This window comes from Streptopelia decaocto, assembly GCF_964273445.1.
Source record: "Streptopelia decaocto genome assembly, chromosome: 6".
Lineage (NCBI taxonomy): Eukaryota > Metazoa > Chordata > Aves > Columbiformes > Columbidae > Streptopelia > Streptopelia decaocto.
Genome location: NC_138660.1, coordinates 44,190,078 through 44,208,080, shown reverse-complemented (window position 1 = coordinate 44,208,080; position 18,003 = coordinate 44,190,078). Strand labels below are relative to the sequence as shown.

The 18,003-nt window shown below is 37.7% G+C and overlaps 1 protein-coding gene across 4 annotated transcripts in view; it reads left to right on the top strand.

Moving 5' to 3' along the window:
• The window catches only part of OSBPL6 (oxysterol binding protein like 6), a 96,565-nt gene that overhangs the window by 30,248 nt on the left and 48,314 nt on the right, over positions 1-18,003 (top strand). For all 4 annotated transcript variants that reach the window (XR_014184425.1, XM_082056399.1, XM_082056398.1 and 1 more), the window contains one exon: positions 14,920-15,157. Coding sequence is in view for 3 of the 4 variants with exons in the window: in XM_082056399.1 (XP_081912525.1) it covers positions 15,056-15,157 (102 nt within the window). In the remaining variant the exon portion in view is untranslated. The remainder of the gene's footprint in view (positions 1-14,919; positions 15,158-18,003) is intronic.

Below are 18,003 nucleotides of genomic sequence, written 5' to 3'. Positions count from 1 at the left end.
AAGTCATGCTGACTTCGTTGCATCTGCAGATACAGCTTGGTTTGCAGTCGCTCGCTGTTCTTAATGCAGACATCTAATTTATGGCTATTTGCTGCTTACTAAATTTAAATTGGACAGTTTTACTTGCCTATTTTTGAAACAAAGGTGAGGTATCTTACAGTTTGCTTTTGATTTGAAACTCAATTTTTTTTGAAATTACTCATCAAGTTACCTTTTAAAAACAGGCCCCTCTGAATTATGTTTTGGAAGCAAATTTAATTTCATTTATGTGGCATGTTTGTGGGCCAAGTCCAGAAGGCTACTCATACAGAAAAGTTGTGTTGCTTAGTGTTGACAAAGTGTAACTAGTAAGAGTAAGAACTTCTAAGTACCTCTTAGAATTACTGGCCTGTTCAGACAGGTGAACCCTCATCCTGACTCATCTGATGCCTTGTGGAAAGCACAGGTGCTGCATTGCTGTCATAGAGGACCTGAGCAAGCGAGGCTGTGACCATCCCTGATAACATCTGAAGCTGGTACTTAATCCTCCTGTCCCTCTGGGATTGGAGACTCCCTGGGTGGAGTGAACTCCAAGAGACTTGGAGCAGCTCCCTGTGTGGCTGGCTATTCATTCTGCTCATACCTGGACGGAAAACTGTAGTTCGGTTAAATTTCATTTAGTTAGAAGTACATAAGAATTGTTTTGCTATTCTGATTTCTATTTCAAGTATGGTAAAATGATTTAGTAATGAAAAGATTGGTAGAAAATGGCTTTATGGGCCATGCAGAGCAAAATAACATACTGCAATTTAACCAAGAGGTGAAGCAATACTAACACATTGTATCTGGGACTAATGGTGTCAGCCAGGATGTGGGGGTGGAAGAGTCCTTTTTTTCTTCTGTTCAGGGCAGTGTTCAAACAAAATGTTTTCACTGAAGTGCTCATTTTCTTGGGTGGTCCTCTGAATAGTTACTGTACAGATGAGGAGACTAAGTTAATAATTAATAAGTCAACTGAAAAGCAGTAAAGTGTGTGTGTGTGTATAAAAACTTTATGACAATAAATTAGTTATAATCCTGGTTCCAACAGTGACAGTTTCTACTTTCTATAATATATAAATATAATGAACTTTCCACTGCTATTCCCAGTTTTTTGATAAAGATATTATAGTACTTCCATTACAACAGTCCAAAGATAACAGTCTGTTTGAATAGTTGCAGTAGCACAAGGCAGGAACAATTCCAGCTCTTTTTTGTTTTATTTTCGAACCTTGTTGCTGCACCGTTGATCTTTCCATGAGCCAAGGTGGCAACAGATTTAGGCCTGCACTGTAGGTTGGTTACTCTTGGTCAATCTTGTGTTACCTCATGTGCATGCAAGATTGTATTTTCTGAGTTAGAAAAAAATCCATGTAGTTCACTGGTATATTGTGTTGCTTTTTAGACCTACCCATGCATATGATAAAAAATAAACTGTCTTCTAAAACAGTAAATGCAGAAGAGGTTGAACAGTCAAGGCTTTGTTATTTTGTCAATGTTCATAGGCATCAGAGGGCAAGAAGTTATTTTAGATCACATGAGGTTTTCATTTTTTTGAGTTCAGGCAGAACTCAAATCTAAGTTCATCTTTAACTGATGTTACTTTTAACTGAATGTATTGTAGAAAGAAATCTCACATTTCCTTTATGCTTTAAGCAAGGTCATTAATCATGAAAAGCCATCACTTGGTGCTTTTGACCGATGACTCATCCTGTCCAGCCCACCAGCGTGGAAATGGTCAAGACTGCAGAAGAGCCCTCGTTCAGTTTTATTTGTTAATTTCATCAGTTTTCTGCACTACAGTAGCAATTCTATCGGCTGCTAGATTTTGCATCCGTCTCTTCCGATGCGCTGTCACCATAGCTGAGTCACTGCCTTTGGCCAGTGCAGCCCAGATGCTGGATTTGCCTTTTGGCCGTTCTGAAAGTTGCCGTGTTTGCAATTCACTTTGACGTTAATGCACATCGGACAGCAAAATGCTTGAGTGTTGCTCTCACAATTGAACCTCATGTTTGGCTGCTCATATTTGGTTAGCAGCTGACCAACTTGAGGCACTTGTGCTTGCTCAGGAAAAGGAGCAAACAATTTTTTTTCCCTATAATGTCCATTTGCTTTCTCTCTCAATTTAAAAGAAACCTCAATTTATCACCTTTCAAGTTCTGTGATGCATGTCAAAGCTTGCTGCAGGTTCTTTACATAGTCTCCCTCACTGTTACTCTAGGAAGCTCTCCAAAAGGTGCCTCTCTAATGACAACTGGTTCTACAAATGTAAAATGTGAAACTGTGGCATTTACATATGAAGAACAATATATCATTTCATGTGTTACTCATTTTAAAAAGTTTTAAACTCACCTTAAATAATCAGAGGTCTTTTAAAACTGTGTTGTTTTGTGTGGGTTTTTTTTTTCTGTATCAATGTAGTTAGAATGAAAAATATATAAGTACCTTATAAATATAGCATGATTTGGAAAGTTCAAAAAATTAAATTAAAATGAAGAAATTTGATTTCCTGTATGATCCATCAAGTTTTGAAATTAAAATATTTCCTTAAAAAATAAAGGATTTTATTTCTTTTATTGTGTTAATAGACTACTGAATAAAATTTTCAAAAATTCGGACCAGAATATGAAATATTGTATTTGTGTGTTGTTTTTAATTAAGAATGTGTATTAAATTTTAATAAATATACTAGGTTACCAATATCCGTGGATGATAGTTATTTGCTGAAAACATTAGCAAATTAGATGCAACCCTAAAACATTATTTAAGCTGTGAAAACTGAATTTATTTATTATTGGTGAAACAAAATATTTATTCTGGGTCTCTTTAAAGTAATATTGAAATTAGCCAGTTCGGAATTTTCTCAAGATCAGTTTGGGAATTTTGCATTTGAGTACAAAAGAAAATGTATTAGTTCCTAGTAAATATTCTGCTAAAGTACAATGACAGACAGTGTTGTGCATAATTGGCAACCCACTGCTAGTTAGAGCTTGAATGCAACTGTTATTTCAGATCATTAATAAGAACTTCGTGAGAATTGATTGCAGCCTGCAAACTCTGCATCTCCTGTGACTGACTTAACTCTGTACTAAAATTAAACTCCTTAAAATGCTTTTGAGAAGTACAGCTGAAAAACACTGTGTAAGTGTTGTTGCTGGCATTACTTCTCACTACAAATTGTTTTGCAAAGAAAATTAAAAATACTTTGTGATAAAATGATAGTGTACCACAGGTTTAGTAGTGTTGAAAAAAGATCTCTTTTGCTTGTTGTTATGCCATTCAATTTTGTTCAGATTAGGCTGAATGAAAACTTTATCGCAGCCCTAGAGAGAGAAAGGCTGGGGCACAGACCTAGATATTGCAAAGGGCAGGACTCAGACTTTCAATTCTAATTGTAGGTTCTCTTCATTTATTTTTTTTATAACTGGAATCTGCAGCCGTGAACTCTCCCATGAAGAGTAGATTTTTGCAGATACAGAATATGTTTTAAATTGTCTCTAAAGAATTCGTTGCTGTGAGCTGATCTTCTAGGCTGTGCTGTGTAACATAAAGAAGTGGGGCATGTATAGAGCTTGGGTTAGAAAAGGAAAGATAAATTCAAAGGGTCATGATTGTGTGTAATTTATGAGAGGAGCATGAACAAAGAGGAAAAGGGACCTGGCATAGTCACGAAATACAAAGGAGTAACATGGTCTTTCGGGAGGTAGTGTGTGCTTCGTTCTTGCAGGATGTGGGAGAAGAATGAAAAACACTGGATTAGGGGCAGAGAGGTTGAGCTTTGATGGGGATGGGGCTGCAGGACACAGAGTATTTGTGGGAATGGAGTGATGCGAGATCACAACCAGTGGGGAAAAATGAATTTTTAGTAAAAATTTAAGCTGTTAGTAATATATAGTGGCATGTTAGGGCTTTGTCTCTGCTGCTCTGTTATCCCTACAAGTCTTGCATGCTAGTTTTCACAGGTTATTCATATGGCGCTTGGGGGATAGAGCTGCTACTAAACATCAAAGAGCTCGCAAGCACCTAGCGAGCTTAGTGGGTATGTGTGTTGATCACTAGAACAGAATAGCCCTCCTCTCTGGCCTGTGAAAATTAACCAATTTTTCAGGTGATTGACTGAACTTGAAACACCCTATTTCTGGACCGCACAGCTCCATCGGAGTCTCTCAGTCTTGTTCTTCTCTGCAGTTGTATACACTGCGGTTTGTCATGTGCCAGGTAAAAGAAAACTAATTTCACATCTTGCAAGTGGTGCTAATGCAGCAGGTCACGCAATAATAATGACTATCACTCATTGAAGTGTTAAAAGGCAAGTTGTTTCTAAAGAGTTTTACTTTTTTTTTTTTTTCCAATTCTTTCCCACATCCCACTGGAGAGGGAGAGTGAACAAACAGCCATGTGTGTGTTTAATGCCTGCTGGGTTAAACCACAACAATTAGCAATAGTTTTCTGTCTATAATGTTTTGGAGATGAATGACGGATGGAGAACATACAGCTTTTCAAAGACGAGAATATTCTAGGAGTGCTCACTTTTTATATGTAAGGTGCCTGAGGGCATTTCTGTTCTCGTATCAGATCATGCTTCATGCACAGATGGAGGGAGTTTAGTGTAGTGTAATTTCAGCTGAAATTGTTATTAGTGTTGCAAGTAGAGAGTTCTTTTGTTACTTTTGAGTGTTTTTACACTGTAGTTTTTGTCAGCGCTGCTAAATGTTAATTAACTAGTATTTCAAAAGTAGGAAAGGCTAAGCATATCTATCTATTGATGTGTGCAGGACTTAATGTTAAGTGTGATGATAGGAAATATATTTCCCTCATGGAAAAGACTCAAGAGATAACCAGCTGTGCATTAAGAGAAAAGGATACTTTTTTTGTTGTAGTGTGCTGCATTTTTTTTTTGTCACTGAGTGGCTCTGTCAGGAAACTACCTGTGAGGAACTCACTCATTCTTGTGCTCAGTTTAATTCCAGTCAATATATTTTAGACACTGGAGGAGCTTCAAAAGTGATTATGCCATCTCATGGATCTTTTCAGCTATGCCCGTGTTTCCTAAAGTTTTTGTAAAGTGCTCGAGACATTTTTGTCTTTGACATGAACAATAAAAGTTTATTTTTCTTTTCTGTCTTTCTAATGAAACCATCACTCAGTGAGATGCAAAGAAATTCAGGTAGTAATGAGATTAAAAAATGACTTTATGATGTGTCCCTGCTCTTCCATGGGAACATGTTGTAAACATGTGTCAGTAAGACAGCAGTCTTTAAAGCAGTAAGAAAAACAAATATTAGCAGTGATCAGAACACATGTTTCTCTAGACTTGAAGAACATTTAACATTGCTCCACATAAAAGATCAATCTTAATAAATGCCTAGTGACATATGAGGATAAAATTGGAGAACCTCAAGTGCAGAGTTTTTTTTTTCCTTTTAGTTTATCCCTCTTTTTTGTTTCAGTTGTGGGGATGGCGAGGGAGAGGCTGCATTGTGATCTAGCCTGAACTCTTACCATGAAATAGACCATTAGCCTGCCCTGAATGGATTCCTGCTTCCAAATCAGCAGTGATGGCTGGAATATGTTTTAAAAAAGAATTTAAAATTCCAGTCTTAATCTGAACATGTCTTCTCATACACCTACACCCATTGTAATCCTCAGTGTATTTTATCGATGTTTAATTATCTTCACCATTATAAATCTGTGCTTTATTTCTAACCTGCACATATTTGTGTCTTCTTTTGTCCCCTTAAATTTTGTTATGTTATGCTTTTGAAAAGAATTCTAATAGTAAATTCCTTTGCCCCCATGTAGTGGGCTATAGATTGCTGTCCACTGACCCTTCAATATTTTCTTTGACAAACTAACAGATTGACCTCTATAAATCTTTTATTAGTAGTGATGTTTTTCAATCTTGTCGTCATGCTCATGGCTCTCTCTTGAACCCATTTGTGAATGTGTTTGAATGGCTGGCAGCAGAACTGGACACAGTGGTTTAATAACAGTCACAGAGGTAATGCAGCCTCCCTATCCCTTCTTGTTATTTCCCAGATTATATACGACCCATTAACTAGATTATCCTGTGCAGCTGTGATCCACCATGACACTTAGCGTTTGTCAAGCTAATTGCTTCCAAGAATAAAATTGCATCCTGTTTTTTGTTCCTGGATGTGACCTTCCATTTAGCACCCCAAAAAACAGATTTGCTGGAAGCTCTGACTAATCTGCCACTTTTGTGTCTCCTCTCTGTGTTCCTCATGACCTGAGCAAACTCCATCAACTGCAATCTTGTATTTGCTCCCATAAATATGTCGTGATTATACTGAGACAGCAGTGAGTTTTTGTGGCATCTTCCCTACTGGCGTTTGATGATATGCCCTTCAAAATTCAAGATTGATTAAATAGGCAGTTCTTAATTTGCTCTGAAACAAAATTTTACTTGGTAGATTTAAAACATATAGCAAAAATGTAATGTTTCTGAGGTACTGGAAGTAAAACATGCAGAGAAACAAGAGAGAGGTTAATAAAAGAAGGGCAGTAAAATGCAGCCAGACATGCATTTCAAGGTCCCCAGGAACCTTTTAGGTTCTTGCGCTTTGGCAGTTTAGTGCCATTTTTCTGAAAACATTTTGTGGCCCTTTTATAAGGGAAATTACGTTCTTTGCTTTAAATCATAGTCCAGTTGAGACTCTAATTAAAAAGCAATTTAAGAGTCTTTAGGCTTCTAATCTATTTTTCCGTTGTCCAAGTTGCCCATCAGTAAAAAAATTCATTGCTAGAAGAAGAAAAAAAAGTTGTTTCTTTTTTTTTTTTTTTTTTTTTTTTTTTAAAAAAAGAGCTTTTTAAAAATCGTGAGGATTTTTTTTTCCTTGAAAAAAATCAGGGTACATGGAACTATTGGTTATTCTTTAAAGCATTTCCTGAGTTTTGATTAACATTTTCAATCTCTTTTTGGCTTTTTTTCAAGAATTGAATAATTTTATTATTTGCAAAAAATTTGATGGAAACAAAAATCCCCCAGTAATATTTTTCAGTTTGAAAAAAGGGGTAGATGGATTGAAGAACATGTATTTTATTTTATTGATCTATATTTTAAAAGGTGTTCTAGACTGACCTTAGTCTAGAAGGAATAACGTCCACCACTTACTTTTCCTGGTTAATATTTAACTGGTATATATTGCATGTTTGTATTTATGTGTTTGTAAATGTGTATACCTGCTCAAGCCTCTACTCAGAGCAATCGGTTACAAATGCATACAAGACAGGTCAATACGCTGCCTCTGTAGTATGCAAAAATTTGCACACTGTGCAAGTCAATAGTATTCTATTACTGTGACAGCCTGAGGAGTGTGGAGCAATAAAGACATCCTAATGAAAATCCTACGGTCACTTCAGCTACTGAGACAATCCTCAGAGAATGCAAATGAGTTGAGGGCTTATTTTGAAATTATCATCTAAACTGGACACTTGGAGATGCTGAAACTCCACTAATTACCATGTATGGTTTGGTGCTTCTGGAAGGGCAGGAAACTGCTTAATTGTGCAGGCAAGCAGACAATAGGAAAGGCAGATGTTGCACTAACCTCTTTTTGTTGGAATCTGATTATCTGATTTTTGACCTCATCCATCTATTTGATTTTCTATCATAACTCTGCATTTTACAGACATATATGCACAGGCAAGTAATTTTTAAAATGTAGCTTTTTCTTTTTGTATTATTGAGACATACTTGGCACTCAGAAAAAAAAAAAAAGATACCTCAGTATTAAATAAATCATACCAGGTGTAAAGTGTTGTGCAGCACTAGGTTCTGTTAAGGATGACATGAAAATAAATGTTTCAGTGATGTTTGCTGATACTGCAGCCTCCTGTGGAATATACTGTTTAAGATGTATAGACTATGTACAAAAGTAGACCTTCTTAAAAGCAAAAACCCCAACGAGATTCACCTGCCCCTCCCCTACCTCCCCAAATTAAACAAACAAACCACCCCTTAACCCAACCACAAAAACAAAGCCTAAGGACTTGAAAAAACACTGCGTTTAATAAACTTCGTCACCATGTTGGGAAACACCACGTTAATTCAATTTCTTTGATAACACTTCCAACAAATGCTTGTTGTGGGAGGTCGTCAAATGAAGTGCTGTAAAACGTGACAGCTATGAAATAGGTATATTTTTTCCATTGCTTTTGCTGCATTGTTGACTATCAGTCAAGGAGAAGTGGTAGTCTAATTAAGGATAGTGATACAGGTTTAGACTTTGCTCTTATTGACGTAAACATTGTGTCTTAGCCAATTAATTATCTAATCTTGAGTTTACAGGGATTTGCATGTGTTAAATGGCTAAGTGCTGCTTTTGTCTATCATCTTATGAAATAAGACATAAAAAAGCAAGGGTTTGGGTGTTGTTTTTTTTTTTTAGTCGAGTTTAATAGTTGCATTGCTACAACGTACATCTAGTTATATATTTAGCTAAATTAGCAAACCAAGTAATTGATGAGGTGAAGGAGATAAGTGTCCATATCTCACCACACAGTAAGCCCTGTTAGCAAACGCGAGATCTCAGAGATTTGGTGAAGCCCAGCAGCGGAGCAGCTGCAGGAGGGCGCCCATCGCATCGCAGTGGGGAGGCTGCTGGTCAGCACCATGATCTCAGGCAGGTCAGCATCACTGGAGCACTTGGCCAGTGCAGTTTGTAGTTTCCATGATCACAGGATCGTTTAGTTTGGAAAAGACCTTGAAGATCATCAAGTCCAACCATTAACCCAATGCTGCCAAGTCCACCACTAAACCATGTCCCTAAGCACCACATCTACATGTCTTTTAAACACATCCAGGAATGGTGACTCAACCGCTTCCCTGGGCAGCCTGTTCCAATGCCAGAAAACCCTTTCTGTGAAGTAATTTTTTGTAACAGCCAAACTAAATCTCCCTGGTGCAACTTTAGGCCATTTCGTCTTGTTCTGTCACTTGGGAAATAGACTGACACCCACGTGGCTACAGCCTCCTTTCAAATATTTTCAGGTAGAAAAATTTATAGGATTTGAAATTCACTAGTCAGAGGTCTAGGATATGTTTTTGAATCACTACTCTAAATACAAGATTTGAAAGTTACTACTTTCCTGATGGGAATTTTGAATTTAAAAAGAAATGGTTTCTCTTTTTGTTTTCCCCCTATTGTCAACATGGAATGTAATCAGTAGTTTTCCTGAATCTGGACTTGGCCCTTTATTATTTCTGACAGGACCTGCAAAAAAACACAAATCTTAAAATGCATTTATGAAAGCCATTTGCTAAAGAGTTTGTTTTGCTAAAATGATGTGGCTGATTCTGAAATTGTGGCTGTAAAGGGATTGGTTCCCTTGTTTATCATAAAAAAAAAAAAAAAGGACAAAAAAAAAAGACGAGAAAAAAGAAGAATTGCTTATTTCCCATAAGCGGTCTATTAAATCACCACAGCATTCCCACTGCACTGAGAGGTTTTAATTTCCATCATACTCTCTGTTTGCAACATTCATGTACTGTAGAAAACTGAGGTTATGATTTTCCTTCATGGAAGCTCAGCAGTAGGGGGAACAGACAGTTACACATTCCTGACAATGTGAGAACAAAGGTTGGCCGCCCCTGAGTGTTCAAGTACAGAAAGACGGTGTCACAGAACCACAGAGCACCACAGCATACCTCTTCCTTCTCAAAGGAAAAGCAGCTCCATATTGATAGATCAGTGCAAAGATGCTTTGCTTGAAATGATGCTAATGACTGTCATATATTTTTGCTTCATTTATGTCTAGAGGCTCAGTTCTACACCCTTAATTGTCTTCTCAAATTACTCCAATACTGCACAAGATATTAAACAGCCTATAAAGCATTCTGGGCATTCTTGCAGAAAAGACTCAATCAGAGGGAGAAACACTATAACATTATGACAGAAGTCTGTTATTCGAATCCAGACTTCATTTGGAATTACCCATTGAGAGCTTCCATTTGTCTGTTATGTGACATGCAGGTTTATTTATAACTCTAGATTTACACCAGTCATGTGTTTGTACGTTTTCGTCACTTCTACTAATAGCTCTTTCACACACCACCCTGCAGCCTGTGCGGTTGCTCAGGCTTGGTGGAACATCTTCAGATTTTGGGAGATGACAGAGATTCCCTAACCAGTGTCAATGGACTTACCATACAGTGACAGCTTGTAAAGCGAGATAGCTGTGATATCCCTGCCTGTGATATTGCTAATATTCATTTCCACAGGCTGCTTCTCTCCTCTGTGTCACCCATTTATTCTGTGCAGTTTATACAGATTAAATTTCCCAGGCCTTTGTTCAGTTTGCTCCCTGGTGTATTGCCTTATTTCACTCCTTGTGTATGTATTACAGTTGGACCTTTTAAACCTAACGTGGTTTTTTTGTTTGTTTTTCTCTCCCCCCAGAAGATTTTCTTTTTCCATTTCCATTTCATTTTCATTTTCCATTTCCTCTTTCTTTTCTTTTTTATCTATCTATCTATCTATCTATCTATCTATCTATCTATCTATCTATCTATCTATCTATCTACCTACCTACCTACCTACCTACCTACCTACCTACCTACCTACCTATCTCTCTTTTATTTTTAATTTTAATCATTAACACAAAAATACTTGATTTTAAAATGAGATTTCAAATAATGACAGTCTCTGTAACTCCATATACAGTGTAGTTTGTTCAGTGAATAAAATTAAGAGTAATGAATTCTTGTATGGAGAGTTAGTGTCTTCCTCAGTATTTTCATACTACTGAATAGTCCAGTCTACAGAATTCCCAGGAAATACTTTTAAGGTATGTTGAATCAAACATATTCTTGTAACCTGGGACTGAAGGTGAAGAGAATTAGTAAGCAGCTTTCAGTGCTTCCTCTTCTGTCAAACAATTTAGTGTGATGTTGGTATAAAAATAATAATGCAACATCTTGGTACTGGATTGGTCATTTATTTGGATGAATCTGAAATGTTGGGTTTTTTTTCCAGAAAATAGAAGGCAGGACTTCTGGGCTAACATAATATCTAGTGTAAAAAGCAGTGGTTTCTGATATGAGAAATAAAGGATGAAATTTTCCTTTATTTATTTATTTAGACAGAAAGAGACCAAAAGACAGGGTGGAAAGGAAGAATAACCTTGTTTTTAAGACATATTTAATACTCGGTTTAAGACATCAGGGAAAAAGTAAAAAACAACTCACAACACTAATGAACTGAGAAAAAATGGGAAAAAAAATAATTGTCTAGCAAAATAAGTTAAAATCTGAGACTGAAGTAGAGAAAGATTGGGGAAACATAGGTTTCCACTTTTTTTTTTTTTTTTTTTCTTTTTTCAAGCTTAACTGTAGCAATTGAGATCAAGCACAAAAACACTATTGGGAGAACCCCACCTTGAATTCAAAGGCCAGCTTAAAATATAGTAGGGGTGAACTGCAAGAATATTGTAGTTTCTGTACAGTAATTTTTTTGTTCCTTTTGGTAAATTGTTCATTTTGGTAAATTGAATTTGTTGGCCAAAAAATTAGATTTATAATTGTTTGCTTCAGTCTTAGTTTTAGAGAGACTGGCATCTTGTTACATCCATTTCACGACGTCTATTCCTTCTAATGTGCTCTAAACAAGATGTATTACACAAATTTTATCCAATATTGGAAGATAAGCTCTTAGCAATATAGAGAAACAGAAGCCAAATTCCATGTGCAAGAACAGTAACAAAAAGCTCTATGCTAGTTCTTGCTAGTTTGTATTAATATTTTTGTTGTGCTTACAGTGCTTGTTTTCCTAAATATCCCACTTGCCTTTTTTGACTTTTAACCCTGAATTGTTTCTCTATCAGAGAAGTTTTGTGTTGAAGTAATTGTTGTTAAATAGGACAAGAAGAAATCTTTGCTTCTTGTAGTGTGAAGGGGAATGGCTTAGTTTTATATATCTTTTTGGTGGGGAGACTGCTATTAATAAATCAGTGTGGTTTGAGCAAATTGTTGGGTAGGTTCAGCTCTTAGTGGCTGGGCACTGCCACAGAACCACAGTTTGGCTCAGGTGTAAGCAACAATTTATTTTTTTTTTTAAATACCTTTCAAAAGAAAAAGCCCATACTTAACAGAATCTCAAATCTGGCAGCTATTTGCAGAACTGTTTTTCTTGTGTTCTCCTTGCTAGCGTTGTGTTTGCTTCTTACAACAGCACCTACGCTTCCTGAGAGCCTTAAAAACACACTTGAAGTGCCAGATCACTGTCCTCCTGTGCCAATGCTAAGTATAAATTTTTGCACATGAGTCAATTGTGTGAAAATCAGATGTTTTAAAAAGGTTTGAGTTTAATTTGCATGAAAGCTGCTCTGCAAAAGAAATTTCAGTGACCTCATAGCTGCAAATGACTGAAAAACTGTCCTTTTAGCTGTTAAATAACTCAACTGTTCTGCACAGCTTTGTGCACTAGGATTATAATTTTTGTGTTCTAATTTTTGTAACGATTTTTGATTCATATGAAAATTGCATAGAGCTTGAGATATCACTGTTGGTACACCTCTCTTGCTGAAATTTGCCTAGTGCATTTTTAGCACATGAAAATGCTGTTAAACTAGATCCACAGTCCCTGATATGCTAGGATAGAAGGAAAAGCCTCTCTTTGGATGCAACTTCATTATTTTTTCTCTCTGATATTCTGAAACAAATGTGCTGTGCAACTTGTTTCTTTCTTCCTGCAATCTCTGTCTTGTAGCTGGCTCTAGTGGATCCAGCACAGTGCATCTTCTTAGGCTTCTTCTTGCAGCAACTTGTCATCCTGAAAAGACTAGAGAATTGGACAAGATGTTCAGGTTATGTGGGCAGCTTTGCTGGTGGAACAGCCATGTCCTCCCAGTTGTGCTACTGGGATGCTATGTGGGCTCTGTGGATATTATGTGATATCTGTAATTCTATGGGAGACTCCTTGATGGAGATGGAAGCTCGTTCATAAGATGTGGATGATAATCGTACTTGCAAAAGTGCTGATAACTAATAAAGTGAAGCCATTCCACTTCCAATAATACAGCAAGCAGAAAAGGTGTCTGTCACTTGTGAGTCACCAGAGATCTCGGCTCCAGCAGGAGGGTGTTTGTTCGGGTGCAGTATTTGGAAGCTGGTGGTTGCAAGGCAAAATGTAATTAATTATGTAGCTGCCTCTGTATGAGTATCTGGGTTCAGGATGATATTCTTGCATGGATATTGGTTGTGGTTGGATAAGCTAGAGCTCTCTCTTCAACATATCATAATTTCTTGAGCCTGCATTCATGTCTGAGTGTTATTTAATGTGTTTTTGTCCTGATCTTGTTTAACATGCACCTTTCTCCTCACTCATCTGAAGCTAGCTGTGCTGTGCTGACCCTTGGTGAGCTGTCACCACAATGTGGAAGGGCACTATTTTAAAACTAGAGAGAGAGTGGTGGCAAGATAGATGCTAGCTTCAAGCACTTTACATCATTCAGGGAATGATTTTATCTAAGGTTAATGGAAAATCAGACACAGTATCTATCAGCTGAAGCAAGATCAAAGCAATCTGTTAAGCATTGAGACCTATAACTCTGTTCCTGAACTGTCATGATGTACTGGTCATGTACTTGCAATATTTTGGTAAGTGACAGGTAGCGTTCAGCTATTTATTGACACAAATATCCATTTTTCTGTTCATGGATGGAAATTAAAGATTTGGGTAGAGAGAAGTGAGAGAAAGCGCCTAATACTTGCAAAGAGGTAATCTGCATAGCGGCGGCTGAGCAAAGTGGAAGTAGAATGGCTCCTGTAGGGTGGGTCAGCCCTGGGCAGCAGCCAAACACCTACCCAGCTGCCCACTCTCCCCACCGTAGGGGCCTGGCAGGAGAAAACAGGCCGAGGCTGAGAAAGCTTGTGGGTCGAGATAAAGACAGACTGCCTATCAACTGCTGTTGTGGGCAATTTATTGCCAGTTCAATAGATTTGGGTAGTGAGATATGAAAGACACTAAGACAACAGCTTTCCTCCCGTTTTTCCCAGGTTCAACTTCACTTCTTCGCTCCTGCCATCTCTAGTCTTCCCTGCCCCGGGTGGCATGGGTGGTGCTGGTGTTTGTGGTCAGTACATAGCAGTTTCTGCTCACCACTCCTGCCTCCACACACTTTTCCCCTGCTCTAGTGTGGGTTCCCCAGGGGCTGCAGTCCTTTAGGGCAAAATCTGCTCAGCATGGTGCTCTCTAGGCTGCAGCTCCTTCAGGGCTGTCCAGCTCCTCCAGGAGCTGCAGGAGAATCTCTGCCATGGTACCTGGGGCACCTCCACCCTCCCTTCTTCTCTGACCCTGGTGTTCACGTGCTTGCTAAGTGTTTTGTTCCTCCTCCTCTGCCTTTATGATGTTTTCTGCCCTTTCTTAAATATCTTTTTGCTGACAGAGTCAGCTCTGCTCTGTGGTGGGGATGTTGTTGAGCTGGCTGGACCTGTGTCCACCTTAGGGCAGCCCCAGCTGCTCCTCACAGAGGCAGATTCCTTAACCTGACTGCAAGGTTTTTAAGAAGTACTGATTATAATGGGGTGTTCAGTGGTATTTGTGTTGTGTTGGAAGTCCTAAGGTGTTACTTGATAATATTTTGATATAATGCAAGATGGAATAACAACCCTTGTCAAAGATTTGTAAACTTTGCCTGAGAGTTGCTGTAAATTCCTGAAGCCTTTACGTAGGGGCTTTGGAAATAATATAATACCGCTTTAGTCTTCTGTGAGAATGCAGAACAATGTATTTGTGTTGGTACTCAGTCATTGTTATGAAGGGAAGTAAAAAAACTGGGAGATCTGTTGGATTGAATAGTGACTGTCAACAGATTTCTTTACTGCACAGCTGCTTTGGAGCGAGGGTGTATTCATTCAGTCTCACATTTTTCTTTATTAAGGTGCAGTTCAGCTGAGATTGAATTCCTCTTTGGCTGTCCATAAACTGTGAAACAGAAGGATGCAGAAGACTATCTCTTGGCTTTTTGTACATGAGTGATAAGAGCACAAGATCATTACTACAGGTTTGCTGCAAAGATGAGTTCAGAGGAGAAGAGTATATCTCCAGCTCACAAAACATCCACTCCATCACATAGAAGTGCCTCCTCTTCATCATCGTCTCAGAGGGACAGGAGGCAGGTAAGGAAAGATCTCGATATTTGTAACATGTGGTGAAATGATTCATTTGTTCCTGTAATGTGGCCATTAGTTCTCACTAGCTCTAAATTCACTTGCTTATCACATTGGATGACACAACGATAGCCAAGAACTGTTGATTTCCCCTCTCCCCCCACTTCCTAGAGTGGTTCGAAGAAGATTCAGAAGCAAAATGGGCACTATGTGTAGTGCTGGAGCAGGAAGGATATAATCATGTGGACAAGTAGGAAACGTGCTCTGAAGTCTTTTGTGAAATGGTTTCTTTAGCAGTGGGAACATACAGTTGCTTCAAATTTTTTTATGTCCTCTGTGAATAACAATTTGTGTAAATCTAACTACAGAGATTTATTATCTTTTTACAAGGTGATATATCAATTCAATTTAAGTATAATATTGTTCATCCTTTATGGAAGCACCTAATATTTCAAATATTATTTGGTTTGCTACAAATTTAGACTGATTGTCCCATGTCATATAGTACTAGTCCAACTTTGTTAGACTTCCATTTTTCAAGAGACTCTTATCTATGTGGATGTAATATGTCTTTTCTCCTGGATCCCTTTGAGGTGAAGGCTGTATTATTTTCCCTCCAAATAATTTAAGCATTCTTGTGGGTTTTTTGGGTGTACAGTCTGGCCCCAGCCTCAGTGGGAACACTTCAGAAAGTATCAGAGCTACCCACTAGATTTCAGATAGTTTGGGACATGTATATTTTTAAATGCAAAGGTTGATACTGGAAATTTGATTAGAACAGAAACATACTTTAAAACTTTCATCCATGGAAACCTCGAACACTAGATCAGTTTCTGAGTTAGTTTAACATCATCACATTTAAAAAAAGAAATGTACAAAATGCAAGAATATAACAACTTTATAAATTAGAATATTGTGAAAATATTTTCAGTGATGCAATCCTGGCTTCTTTTCAGCTTGACAAGCAAGGAAGAGAGGCAGGAAAAGAACTTAAATAATTGTTTGGTGTGGAATGCGTTTACATGAATGACTGTAGCTTAAGAACATTTTCCCAGCTATTTGTATGCCAGCTGTGACACTATTTTCTCAGCTGCTGCTGAAGTAATTTTTTTTCCCTTACCTGACTTATACAAATTCTGAAAACTGAGAATTTTGATGAAAACTGAAACATTTACAGCTTTGAATGTAAGTAGTCTCACCATGAAGTATGTTTAATATGTTAAATCAGGAGAAGAATTCTGATGTGTGTTCTATAATAGGCAGGAAATGTGTCTAGAATTTTTTTAATCAGCTCTGGTGCTTTTCACTGAAGCTGAAGATGGTATTCTCACAGGTGAAAAATATTTTCCCTTTCATGCTATACAGGATTTGGGATAGCTATACTCAATTAAGTCCTGATTAGCATATGATCTCCTCTTAATTTTTCCTTAGTTCCATTTGGAACTAATTTTGAATAAGAATTTTGGACATCTTTTGTCTAAACCATCAGTATATTTTATCTCCTGCATTTAAACGCAAAGAAGGTGAATGCAAGACCTGTAGGAGCTGCTGAGCTCCACTAGGAGCATACTGTCTGAGTTCTCATTGTAGTCAGGTGGTTTGGTATGATTATGCAAGTGAGAATGAAAAAACATTACCTTTGGGGAATACATTTTACCATAAATCGAATGGCTAACGTATCTGTTACCATAGCAACAGGGTAGAACAGGGTATACCTGTCCTCATGTGAAATTGGTACTTAGCTTTAAGTCCATATTTGGTCACTGAAAAAATGAAGCATGATTTTGAAATAATGCTAAAGATGTCAATGGTGCAATACATCTAGAGCTCTCTTGGATCCAGTAATGTCTGATGATGCTTAACAAGTATATTTAGGCATGTAAATGGGGACTGGGAAGGCTACTGCTAGGCATTCGTGTTTTTTTCCTTAGTGTTTTCAGTGTTAAAGGCAGAGAACTATCCAGGAGAATGAATGGATTGGAAATTTCTTCTGCCGTGAAACTGAGCTGCAGTGTGCAACACAGTGTGAGGTGCAATGGTACCATAGCCAGGGAAATAAATATACAATAATTTCCTTTATGCATGTAGACACCATAAATCAAGCAGCTTCATTGTGCCATCTACTCTAACAATTGTATTTCTGATTTCCTTCCTTGCTTGTGGCATTATTTGTATATGTTCTTGTTTTCATAGAGTTTCTCTCAAATGCAATGGTAGCTAGAGGGTGGGGGATTTTGGTTTGGGGGCTTTTGGGTTTTACTTTGGGTTTTGGGTTTTACTTTGAAAAGGCTTGAAAATTCTATCTTGCTGCCTCCTTGGACTCTTCATAGCAGCTGGGAGAAACTCACTGTTCCTGAAGGGTTAATACCTATGGGTATGGAAAGTGATGTGACTGGATGAAGTGTCAATGTAGCTTTCATTGCCATATGTGAGGATAACGCTTGATATTTCTAGATGGTTAATGACTGAAATCTTTTCATCGTATAATTCTTGTCAAAGTCAGACCAGCAATTATGGAATAGTTTCCGAATAAATTATGGTGCAGGAGGCTGAATGAGTGTGAACATGACTATAATAAATCATTTCAGGGAGAGTGGAAAATGTCATGCTGTATATAATGCTGGCATTTTAATGTAGCTTTCTTATTTGTGCAATATACATCGCCTAAGAGAATTAGTAGTCAGCAGAAGCTCTGACATTGCCGATTTGCAGACTCCATGACCAAGTTAAGTGACAAATGAACAGACTACTGAAGCCAGCAATAACCAAAAAACAGTTCAGATTTTTGTTGTTGTAGGAACTTCCGTGTCATTCGTTTTTGTCAAAATCATGGTTAATTTTGACTATTAGATAGT